General features: G+C 46.0%; 1 protein-coding gene across 3 annotated transcripts in view; it reads right to left on the reverse strand.

The window, feature by feature from the left end:
- ROBO3 (roundabout guidance receptor 3) overlaps positions 1 to 12,993 on the reverse strand; it is a 384,819-nt gene that overhangs the window by 51,333 nt on the left and 320,493 nt on the right. For all 3 annotated transcript variants that reach the window (XM_088481800.1, XM_088481799.1, XM_088481798.1), the window contains exons 6-8: positions 12,783 to 12,910; positions 7,945 to 8,069; positions 4,043 to 4,214 (exon numbers count right to left, since the gene is read on the reverse strand). In XM_088481800.1, coding sequence (XP_088337926.1) covers positions 4,043 to 4,214; positions 7,945 to 8,069; positions 12,783 to 12,910 — 425 coding nt within the window. The remainder of the gene's footprint in view (positions 1 to 4,042; positions 4,215 to 7,944; positions 8,070 to 12,782; positions 12,911 to 12,993) is intronic.

The following is a 12,993-nucleotide window of genomic DNA, read 5'->3' on the forward strand; positions in this document are numbered from 1 at the left end:
CACCATCTAAGGCTGGCGATAAGGAGGGGCAATGCAGGAAAAAAAATGTTTTGTTCTTGTATTTATTTTATTTATAGAAAGCTTTTACACAGCACACATACAGAACAATAAGGAAATCGGAGGGCAGAATATATGCACATATATGGGGGCAAGAGAAAAAAGCACAGCGCATACTGTATGTCAACACAAAATCACATACATCATAATAACCAGCAATAATGTAATCATACACTGTAAGGAAGTGATACCATAACCTAGGCGAACGCTCGGCTAGTGCCCACACCAGCAGACTGCTGAATAGGAATACTAATAGTATATGGGGATATAATCCAAGCATATTACATCTAAACAAGTGTAAGAAGGATGTATCTGGTAAATGTGCCTAATCCTTACGTGCCCAATCCTTACGTGCCCAATCCTTATGTTGCCACCCCTTACGTGCCCAATCCTTATGTTGCCACCCCTTACGTGCCCAATCCTTTTGTTGCCACCCCTTACGTGCCCACTCCTTATGACCCACAGTAGTAAAAAGTTTCAAGCAATACAGCGCCATTTCGGCCCTTGCCACTCAAATTAGGTCTTAAGGTAAATCCAAATGTGTTAAAATTACATAGGAGGATCACGCCAAAAATAGGAATTACACCCCAAAATAACACCAGATACATGGGAAAAGGTAAAGGACTAACCATCCCACACCAAACGGTCATTTCCTACATCAGGTTACAATGTAAAAACATAAAGCCTAATATAAATAGTACAAGTGTTGTGCCATAAACAGAAGAAGGAACAAAATATACAGGATATACGTAACAAACCCTAACTAACAAAAGACCAACCCCCACCCTGTACACCTATCCCCAAGTGGGTCAAAGCTTAACAGCCAACTACACTCCTCTACCTAGGCAAAAACATCCTACTGGCAAAAACATCCTACTGGCCAGGATGAAGCTTCTTTTTTAAAACTAATCCCAAAAATCTATCTATTTGGATTTATTTGATCATTAGGCGCCCAAGTCCTAATTGTAGATGTTCTGAAGTGAGAACTTGGAACCACCATACGTATTACATATGTAATAGCATACATAATAGCATACATCTGTAATGGCATACATAATACGTATGTAATAGCCCCAGTGTTGGCATTATAACTAGGCACCCTAGTCCAGTGCAGACACACCTTTATCCCTGTCTCATACACAAGGGTTTCCCCAAACCCAGTCCTCAAGGCACCCTAACCAGGTTTACAGAATAGCCAAGCTTAGATGGTGTAATCCAACTAACTGAGGTACTAATGAAAGATACTTGGGCTGAAGCATGGATATCCTTAAAACCTGGACTGTTAGGGAGCATTGAGGACAGGGTTTGGGAGCCATACACTGAAATGTGCTTATATACATTGCATAGAATTCATCTGATAACATGTACAGGCAGCCAGAAGCAGATACAGCCTTTGAATTACCGTAAAAAACAATTCTGAGAGACATTTATATTCCCAGAAACTATTCAGCAATTTAGTAAATAGCAAAGTTTCTCTGAGCAGAAAGAAAATGAGAAGCACTTTATGAAGAGTGGGCTGTAAATTACACCTCTGGCGCATACCCTTAAATTCTGTCCACCAGCTCATACAGCGCCCGAGTCTGCCGTGTGCGTCTGGGCAATTGCTTTGTAATCACTAAGCTACATTCTGTAATACCTCCCGCCCGGCGCCAGTACCCGCAGCGGATCAATATCTCTGTGTCTATTGCTGGGAGGCTTATACTGACACTAAGAGACGCTCCAGAATAATAGGCTTATTGAGTGGACACCATCTGAAGGGGCAGCAGATTGCAGAATTGACATAAAAGGAAAATACTTTTGGTTTCTCTATGCGCTAGACATACATTCTCAATGAAGTTTACACTGTCGGACTGACAAGGTTACACAGCAGCGAGCGGGAGATTTGCGTTTGGCCAGAAGGTAAATGTACATATCGCTTTCATTACAGCTATGATGCTCGTTTGGTTGGTTTTCTTTTGCAATCAAAGAGATGAATGAATGAACGAACGGCAAATGTGAGCGCCCAACACCATTGTTCCTGTGCTGTATAATGTAACAGCCTTCAGCAAGGACCGGCATGGCCTTCAAGAGGAGACTTCATGGAATAAAAACCTGACACTATAATTAGTCTGTAATAAGACTGCAAATAATGGAAGGACTATATCATTACAGAGATCTAGATGATATAAACAACAGAACTACTCTAATGTAAAGTGATCATTAGCGTTAACTTATAGGGCGCAACGCAGTTCCGGAGCAGGTATACAGAACAGAGATTTGGAAGGCTAACGTGAATAGGCGAGTACTGAGGGAGAATGTGAAGCAATGGGGGTTGTGGGAGATCATTCCGTAGGTTAGGGGCAGCACGGGAGAAGACTTGGAGACAGCAGTGAGAGGCGGTAATCAGTTGGGTCATCTGCTGGCCAGAAAGGGTTAGAGGAAGTGTGGAAGGAAAGGAGGTTGGAGATGTAGGAGGGTGTAAGAGCTTTGTAGGCGAGTGCGAATAGTTTATAATGAATTCTCGGGCATGGGGAGGCAAAGGAGGGAGTGGCAGACACAGGAGGCAGAAACAAAGTGGCATTGAAAGAAAGATCAGTCTAGCAGAGGCATTAAGGAGAGATTGAAGAGGAGAGAGGGGCTCAAGGGGAAGACCAGAGTGAAGAAGCTTGCAATAGATGAGATGAGAGTGTTATAACTGTTTTGGCAGTGTCAAGGGAGTGAAACTCTGGCGATGTGCCGGAGATGGAACCGTCAGGAGTGAGTAAGTGACAATGTGGGGAGTAAGTAAGAGACTGAATTAAGGATGATGTCCAGGCAGACTTAAAGAACTGAGGAGACGGTGGTGTTGTCGATGGAGACACAAGGAGGATGAAAGACCACAAACTCAGTCTTGGGACATATTACATCTGTGGAGGAGTGGATATGGGGGATATCCAGAAGTTCTAGACCAAATCCATGCCTTGATTAATGTCGATCTGGAGAGGAGGAAACCGGAGCTTACATGGAGTCAGTTGGTGTTCCTGTAGGGCTAGGCCAGCAGAAGGGGTGGGATGGAGTGGAGGAGGTCCAAAGCGGTACATAAGGACAGGATCGATACCAGGAGGACAGTTAGGCCAAAGTCGCGGTCTAAAGTGATAGGGACAGGACAATATACAGGACAGGTAAGGGAGACAGATGGGAGGGATGGGCAGTGAGTGAGTGGAGAATATGGTAGGTCAAAGCTGTGATTTAGAGGGGTTTTCAGGTTGGAATAGGGTGCAAGAAGCAATGGAAAGGGTAGAGTTTGCGTGCCCAAGCCAGTGAGAAGGGGGCAGAAGGGCAGGGAGGACACCCAATGATGTAGAATGGAGGTCCCATGAGAGAGTCCTCCAGAGCACTTCTGTGCTGTTAGGAAGATGATATAATACATAGGGGTCTATTTACTAAGGTTTGTATGGAGATAAAGTTGACAGAGATAAGGTACTGACCAACCAGCTCCTAACTGTTACATTGCATTAGGAGCAAATTGGCTGGTACTTTATCTCCAAGGCTTAGTAAACAGACCCCTTAGTGTTATCACTCTCAGCTCTCAGTTGTATATCGGACTCTATATATTGTTAGTTATTCTGTGGGTACAGTAAGTGCATTAATGTAAGGCTGGCATGGCAGCTGGCAGGATCTGGTGATGTGTGTGTTCTGGCAGATATTTAACCAGTGTAAATGATGTTACTTTGCAATAACTAGCACCATTGTGCGGATGAATACGGATGTTAGTTCACTAATCTGCAGTAAAGCGGTAAATGGTTTCCGTGGTATTTTATCACCTTCTAGATAAGCGCAATGCCAATGAAGAGAACGTGAATAACTGAATGTAAAAGACACTGAAACCTTGGGTCATTGATCTGTGGCGGAAGGTTTCAGTGTCACAGATTCCCGGAGACAGTCAGACAGTCACAGCGAGACAGCACCTTGTATTAAAGTCACTGATAAAATAGGTTATTTATAAAGTATATCTAAACTTTCCTACCATCTTCCACTTCCAGGAGAGCTTTCGCCAAGATGCTCCCGGCCACGCTAATCGCCTGGCACATGTAGTAACCCGAGTCCCCTGTCTGAACATCGATTATGGTCAGTTCCCCGCTGGGAGAGACAGAGAATCGCCCCACCGTCTGCGGGGGCTGGCTGGGGAACAGCAATATCTGAAAACATAAAATAATACAATCTGTATGGATATTTACAGAGAGAGAGAGATAAAGAGATAAAAGGGACATGGATAGACAGAAACAGACAGACACTGGGCCTGATTCAGAGCCGGACGCAATTTGCGGACGGTCGTTCCAAAAAAGGGGCCGGCTATTTAAATTGAGCGCTCGCTCATTGCGGTTTGTTGACGCCTCTATGTCTGAGCGAGCGAGTGAACGAAAAATGCGCTTGCTATTTTGTAAAGACGCCCCTTTGCTGTTCGCATCACACGTCATCTCCGGTATTTATCAGATTAATTGGGTACATCGAAAGGCATCTGAACTGCTCGCAGTGCTTGTGGTAGGTTTTTCCTACCGCTATCACTGCGAGCAGTTCAGGCTAAAAGACAACCAAGTGACGTGGTCGATGACGCTCCTTTACTAATTATGCACTCCCATTAAACGCCCTTTTTACCGTTAGGCACGCCTGCGTTCGGCTCTCCACTCCCCCGTTTTCAAGCACCTTCCCCTGTTACCACCCACAAATGGTACATTCTGTCAATCAAATTAGCAGGCACTCGCTGTTTTGCGAGCTCTCGATTTCCGACCGCAATGACTGGTTTGCGCATTCGCATTACGACCCATACGCATGTGCAGTTGTGTGAACATCGCTCACAGCGAACGAGCGGCCGCTTACGAGCGGCTCTGAATCAGGCCCTCTGTACGGGCTCCTTTAATGACCTGAGAACATAGAACAGTGGACTAAGAGGAGGGACACGCAGCCCCTTAGGCTTGCTCCCAGCATACAGGTAGCATAAAACTACATAAATATTCTACTGCACTACATAATTAAGGAGAGACGTCTTTTTGAGGATAGAATGCCGTTAAATATCACCATATTAATAAGGCTGCGATGTGCATGTGTCTCTGGGTAATTAGTGAGGATATTTCTTTGTTTATATCAAGCTGTTTTCCTATTAACTAAATGATGTTACAATGCAGGATACAGATGATACAGTATTCAGTCGGATGAGTTTTAAAGGTGCATACACACCCAACGATTTTTTTTTGAACGATTATCGATAACGATATTTATCGTTCAATCGTTGAAAAAATCGTTCACTTTCTGAGTTAAAATGATGAACGATTATCGTTCATGTGCGTTCACGTTTGTAGTTCAGTCAGACTGACCAACTCAACGATTTTCAGTAAGGGAATATGCAAAAGAATGTTTGTAGTTCAAAAAAAAATCGTTCATTACATTTAGTAAATGAACGATTTTAGTAATTGATTTCCGTTCATTTTTCCCTTGAAAAAATGAACGAAAATTGTTTACTAAAATCGTTCATTTACGAAATTGCTGTGTGTGTATGCAGCTTAAGCCTTCAAACCCCCTAAAACATGAACGTGCGCTGTTTTATTAATATCCATTATAATTGATGTATTTATTAGATAGACTTCCACTATACACATACCTGCAAACTATGGGGGTCATTCAGACCCACTCGCGAGTGGCAGTACGCTCGCAAGTGGGTCGATGTTTCCCACTGCGCATGCGCACGACGGAGGGAGCTCCGTCGTGCGCATGCGCGAGACCCGGCGAGCGACGGGCTTCCCATCGCTCCGGGTCTCGCACCAAAGGGGGCGTGCTGTCGATGTTGATTGACAGCACGCCCCCTTTGGTGGGCGTGCCCCAGGGCTTGTGGCTGGGAAACCCGACCGCAGGGTTTCCCTTCGCAAGTCCGATGGTCGCGATGGTCAAGACCATCGCGACCATCTTTTTGGACGCTCGTATATGCTGTGGGTGGTGACCCACAGCTATACGAGCGTCCAGGAGGACGCTCCATTTTAATGGAGGAGGGCCATGATTCAGAGCGAGCGCTCTGGTCAGAGCGTCCGGCTCTGAATCAGGCCCTATACCCCCTCTTACCCTGTCCATCTATATACCATGAGACAGAGGGCATTAGGCCCGCGGGCGGCCACCGTGCCCCTCTCTCCCCCATGTACACCCACCACAAAAGGCCGTAGGACCTCACAGCAAATACTACTTACTGACACAGGCAAAGTCTGTTTATTAAGCAGGTTCATTACAGGGGGTGACACAGGCCTCGGAGGGGCAGCAACCCACCAGGTCAGCCCCCTATTTGTGCTTTGAGCCTGGATACACAACCTGACGTTTACTTTGGAGAGTTCTGGTTATTTACTTGATATATTATGGGACAGTAAAAGGTGAATTCCAGCCCCCACCACTCCAGTTTATACGTCTCTCTCTGTTTATTTGTCCTGGTAACAGCCCCGATAATAGGAAACCTCATCACTTGTATTAGAACCAGCTACATGAGAGGTACAAGGGAAACGTGGGGCTGTACATCCAAAAAATAACAGTAAAAGGTTCTGAGCATTAATTTACAGCTCACAGATTAAACAATAAATCACTGTAAAATGATACAGTAAGACAGAGTGACTGTATAAGGGGATCAGCCCGTCTCAGGTTATCCTGACGTCTCATGTAACAGGTAACTAGTCTAGTGACCACCTGACCTTTACTAGTTAGGAGAGCAGAGGGGGTCACATTTCTTTTGTAAACACTTCACTATAGTGACTTCTTGGGTGGTTAATCTCTGACCTGACCGAAACACAACCTCTGTGAGTGTATGGGTCAGAGTGCCCCCAGTCACCTACACACAGCGGGGGCGGACATCTTGCTCGCTGACCTGACACTCATGGGAATGTAAGTAGGTTACCAGTTGACGTCATCGGGAAACGCAAGATTTTTATGGGCTGTGTGTGTGGATTCCTACTTTGTCTGTCACATTAATATTTTACGTATAAACATATATATTCTACCTAAAATGCACACAGCATAATGATATATATGTATACCTGCCCTGTATACAGCAGCTCATTACTAAAAATCAAAGTCTTGCAGCTTTACTGCACTTCTTTAGTAGTAACTTAGGGGTCTATTCATGAAGCCCCCGCGCTAACTGCACATCTATATCGCCATTTTTCGTAGCATTACAGATTTGAATACGTGGCGCTATTTAGCAATGCAGGGCCGCTTGTAAAATCGCATCGGTTTTCTCTGCTAAATTTGGAGAAAGTAGCGATAACCCATTTCTCTGGCTAAGACAGGGAAAGAGTTTATCACTGCTTCATAAATAGCCCTCTAAGTCTGGACAAGAGGAGGACGCCAGGCACTCCCCCCTATCTGGGAACTGCTAATACCCAGCAATCAATGCACTAGGACTATATGCCTGGGATTACCTATGTCTGAAATTCCCTCTTGAAAACTGTGAAATGTACTGTAGCTGCTATATGGTTGTTAAGAACGGACTCTCCTTAGCAACAACTGTACAGTTCACATTTTATTTCAATGGTTGCTGAAGAGAATGAGTTAACAGCCTGTCAAATAGCAGCCACATTTCTGTTTCAACAGGCAATTTCAGGCAGCTTCTAAAAACTGGTACTTATTGTATCATGATGATTTTAATTAGGCAGCATAAGATGTGACTTTTATTTGGACTAGACTGATGGAGAGATCTGACTGGTTGCTGTGTTACACCCCATATATAATATCTGCACTGCTGTCCCCAATGTTACATCCAGCGATACTATTAATTTACAATTGCCAGAAAACTGAACCTTTCCAGCCTTACCCCCTGTGTGAGCGATGGTAACATAAAACCCTGTGTATAACAACATATATCCCTCAGTCTGTAATCCATGTAACAAAATACCCACTTACCTGACTACCCTCTTTCTGCCAGAACACAGCGGGTGGTGGGTTCCCTTTGGTCTCGCACTGAAAGGTCACTGTGCGCCCCTGCACTACAATCTGGTCTCGGGGTCGGGTCACCAGCTGGGGTGGGACTGGAAGTGAATGAAAATTTGAGTAGACAGTACAAGATGCAAACACGGCTACCGCTTCATCCGGTCATCCTACATGTTAGGCGTGTTCTATAAATGGCAGCCATTCCGTCCGTCATCAGGAAACTAATACCCCAACATGAGATCAATAAACGTTTCAAATCAGGTTTGCCTAATGAAGAAGAAATTGGCTGCAGTAACCCAGCAAAACACTCTGTACAAAGATCCATTATACATATGGAACACTGGCAGGGAAAGGGGTTTGGAGGTAGACGGAGAGGAAGAAGGAGAAAATCATTTAGTAAATATTAAGATTTTTTTGTCCCCCACAATAATGTCAGTTTAGTTACACATTATTCTGAACATACACAACATGCAGTAATAGATCACTGATCCAGGCATATCAGTAACGAGGGTCTTGGTGTGACCGAACACACAGTACCAAGATCCTCGTCCGTTAGTAAATACCAGCACTTTGCCCACATTGCCTGAGTAGATCCTTTAGTAAATAACAGAAGAATTGATCAGTACTGTACATAGTGATTTCCTGTGTATGAGCCGACAGGGAGGATGAGCCGACAGCTCTGTCCCAACGTCTAGCGATCATCCCCAAGAGAGCATAATAAGTTAAACATATAATATACTTATTTTTAGTCCTTTTTTCGGTTTTGCTGAACGCCTGGGTTCACTAATACGTTACAACGCAAGGAGGGAGCTCATGGGTACTATGGTCATGTTAGTAACTGGAAAGAATTATTTCTATATTGAATATCTGTGGGTGATAGATTACAGTATTGTTACACCTCGGCCCTTAGTCTGTTATACAATACTACAAATGCCCCAATACTGGTGGGGACGACGCCTATATTATCCCCGGCTGTAATAGAGGAACCTTATTGTAAATATTACACGTTACGCAGCTGGGAGGCTGGTGGTCATCCTGCGCCTAATTACCAGCACTTGGTTACAAGGATAGGATTTTATCCCCCGCTCTCCCCTCCCTGCATTACGCTGAAGAGCTCCCAGAAGGTCCATGTTTAAACGGGGTATTTGAAATATTCATAAAACCATTCTGGCTTCATGTTGTGAGCGAGAGAAGAAGTCCCAATAACCATGAACATTTGTACATTTTATTACGTTTTCCCTCTCGGTCACTCACATGAAATGGTTGTTAGGGGTAGGGGGGGGGGGCGTACAGATATTAGGGAAGCCAGTAAGTGTCATGGACAAGAGGATGAGCCTCTCAGAGGAGACCTAATTCCTCATAAATAAACTTGCACTTCGCTTCAAAGAGCTCTGCGGGACATTAACAGGACCGGTCAGATTATTGTATTCTCCTATCCGGCCCCAGACTCGTTCCCACTTCAAACAAGACGGCTGAGCTGAGAGGGACCTGAGACAGGAGATCAGGACCCCCGTTCTGCAGCTGATAAGAAGAGCCGGGCTGGCACAGGCAGGAAATTGGCTGCTTATTACCTGTCCGGGTACAATATGACAGAGCACGGTCTGGAATTTACCATGGAAAGATGCCGTTCTTATTAATAACATCATTGCCTTTGTGTAGTACTAGGTGTTTGGGTGCTTTGCGGTATTTGCAGCATTGCATGGTGTGGTATGACAGCGTGCATCAGGTTGCTGAGGGATATGCACTGTAAGTTTGTGTAACAGATCTTTATAACGTCACCCCAAAGCTCAGAATGTAGTGATCTGGGACACAGAACTGTACTCGGGGTGGATGCGCGGTTTGCTGGATCCATTGGCGCCCCCGGGCTGACGCCATACAGGCGAAGGTCTAGGCCACCGCTGTAGTCCCAATTCTGCTTTTTGTGCATTTGGTTTCTTTAAACCCTAAACAAATCTGAAAGAGCTGAAGCTGTGTAGTAGTCTCTGTGTGATGGTGAACACAATGCTTGGCGGTGCCATTGTCTTGCCTAGGCCACCAAATTGCTCAGGGGAGGATCTGACCATGACAGTCCAAAGCCACACATCCCACTTTTTTTGTCTTTTTGAAACAGATGGAGCAGGTGTCATGGCCGGCGATTCGATTCCCGGCAGCGGTAGCCCGACATCAGCAGAGATCCCGGCAGAGGAAGCCCGACAGCGCTGGAAATCCCGATCGTGGATAGGTGAGTATCTACTAATCTAACCTAACCCCCCTAACCCTAACCCTCCTTAGGGGTGCTTAACCCTAACCTTCCCCCCCAAGTGCCTAACCCTAATCCCCCCTCTAAGTGCCTAACCCTAACCACCCCCTTCCCCGCTGCCTAAACCTAAGTCCCCCGGGGGGGTGCCTATCCCTAACCCTCCCTCCCCCTAGCCTAACCCTAAAACTCCAGGGGGGTGCCTAACCCTAAGTCCCCCCGGGAGCCCTAAACCTAACTCTCCCCCCCGCGGCTGTCCGCTCGCGGCGCCCGACATCACTACGATCGGGATGCCGGGCGCCGGTCTCCTGGCGTCAGGGAAATGCCGGGCGTCTACATCTAGACGCCCGGCATTTCACCCTTGCCGGGATATGACAGTCGGGAAGCCGGCTGCCGGTATTTAGGCAGTCGGCTTCCCGATTGCATACCGTCAATGCCCCACCCACATGAACCATCCACTCATACACGGGGGGGGTGGGGCACCGACACCCATTCAGCCTTGCTGATTCAGACTTACAGGGGTATATTTACTAAAGTGGAGATGTTGCCCATAGCAACCAGTAAGATTCTATTTAACACCTTCTAGAAGATAATAGCTAGACTCTGCTTGGTTGCTCTGGGCAACATCTCCACTTCTAAAAACCTGCACTTTTGTAGCAGCAAGAGGAATACAATGTGGAGCTGTAATAGCCAGCACGGACCATGGTGGATCCAGATAACAGCACATAAAGTACCATTCTGCATTCCTTACTGACTTTATTCTTATAGTTTCCAAGATGTCATTATTTCTCTAAGGACCTAAGCGTCCTCACAATACTGGTCTCTCCAGGTCCCGCATTTGTCGGTCTGGTGGTTACACTGGATCTAAGCCAGCAACATGAAAACACTTATTTTCAATCTACAGTAAATGTAATTTGTTTCCTTTGTACTCAATTATCTCAGACCTACAATCACATGTACTCGCTAGGAGCTGCCATGACTACGGCTCTGTATGGGGCGCTACTGTGCTGAACCTATGGGGAGCAATGATAATCCTATGATAACAGGGGATGCAATCGGGAAGCCGGCTGACGTAAGCACGACAGCCGGCTTCCCGACTGCTTTATCCCAGCGACGGTTAAATGCCAGGCGTCTAAATCTAGACGCCTGTCATTTTTCCGGCGCCCGGCTTCCCGATCGAAGGGATGCCAGGCGCTGCGTGCGGACAACCGTGGGTTCTCGGTTTAGGGCTCTCGGTGGGACTTAGGGTTAGGCACCCCCCGGGAGGGTTAGGGTTAGGCTAGGTTTAGGGTTAGGCAGCCCCGGGGGGAGGTTAGGGTTAGGCACCCCCCCCCCCGGGGGACTTAGGTTTAGGCAGTGGGGAAGGGGGGGTTAGGTTTAGGCACTTAGAGGGGGTTTTAGGGTTAGGCACAGGGGGGGAGGTTAGGGTTAAGCACCCCTAAGGAGGGTTAGGGGGGTTAGGTTAGTAACTACTTATTTAGGGACGATCAGGATTTCCAGCGCTGTCGTGCTGCCGCTGCCGGGATCTCTCCAGCTGTCTGCCTCACGCTGCCGGGATTCGAACTCACGGCAATGCGGCCGGCGGTATTTCATACCGCTTCCCATAACAGGACTGCCCTTTTTATTAATATCATTTTATGCAACTTGTGATCACCTTGCTATAACATACAGGAAATCGTTGCAGATTGCAACACAAACGATCTTTCCCATCTGGATTAGCCACAGATCACTGCAGACGTCAGGAAATATATTTTCTTACATGTATCACCGGTAAGAAAGATTTGACCCCAAAAAGACCCCACATTGTTTGACTAAGGCTTTGTAATGTTCCCCTGTACATGCAGTGTTGTAACAACCCCCTGTAACATCGCAATGACACAGAACGCCGAGGACGGATCAAGAACGCTGAGGACGGAACAGAATGCTGATTTCTACTTTGTACAGCTGGTTCCAAAAACCCACATTTAGAAGGGATCATCGACCTTGGGCCACAAAACTGGACAGACTTCCGAGACTGCCTACTGATCTGTCTCCAGGGGAATTAAACTTTGGGGAAAAAGAACATGCAAAACAGCAGCAATATCTGATGTGCCCGCCCGCCCGCCTGCCCGCCATGCATGAAATGACGTGAAATGGATACTTACAGAATGGGCCGACTGGAACAACGTGAATATAAATAAAAAGAAAGCATGGGATGAGTTTGGTTGGTTTAAAATGCTGTAAAATGATTACATGAAAAACAAGAACTCAAAAAATGGCAAGAGAATTAAAGTGTGACAACACGTGAACAGATTTACACACGGTACACGCTAGTTACACAAATGGATTTACTAACGGTGAACTGCACGTGTGCAACATAGAACTATTATCACTTAACATACAATACAGGGATGATAGCTATGAATCATGCAGATCAAGGGTTGGCTAAATCGTAACTAGCACACGGGACCATTGTGGGATTTGGTAGGACTGTCTGGGAGATGGAGGCACTGGGTTTAGTAGACATGTGAGGGGTTGAGAGGTAAAAGACGGGATTTAAATAGTATGTGGTGACCACACTGGCATCGGGTCTTACCGTGAACCCCAAGCGACCCGGAAGCCTCAGATTTGCCAACGCTGTTTTCTGTAATACAGGTGTATGTTCCTTCATCCTCCGCGGTCACGCGCGAGATCCGCAGGGTGTTGTCGCTGCGAATCTCATACCTGCAATTCACATTTGGTTCAATTACTGTATTACAGACCAGTATATAAAATGTCCTGAACAAGATTTACAACATTGATAATCA

This window comes from Taudactylus pleione, unplaced genomic scaffold (assembly GCF_031769625.1).
Source record: "Taudactylus pleione unplaced genomic scaffold, aTauple2 ptg000278l, whole genome shotgun sequence".
Taxonomy (NCBI): Eukaryota; Metazoa; Chordata; class Amphibia; order Anura; family Myobatrachidae; genus Taudactylus; species Taudactylus pleione.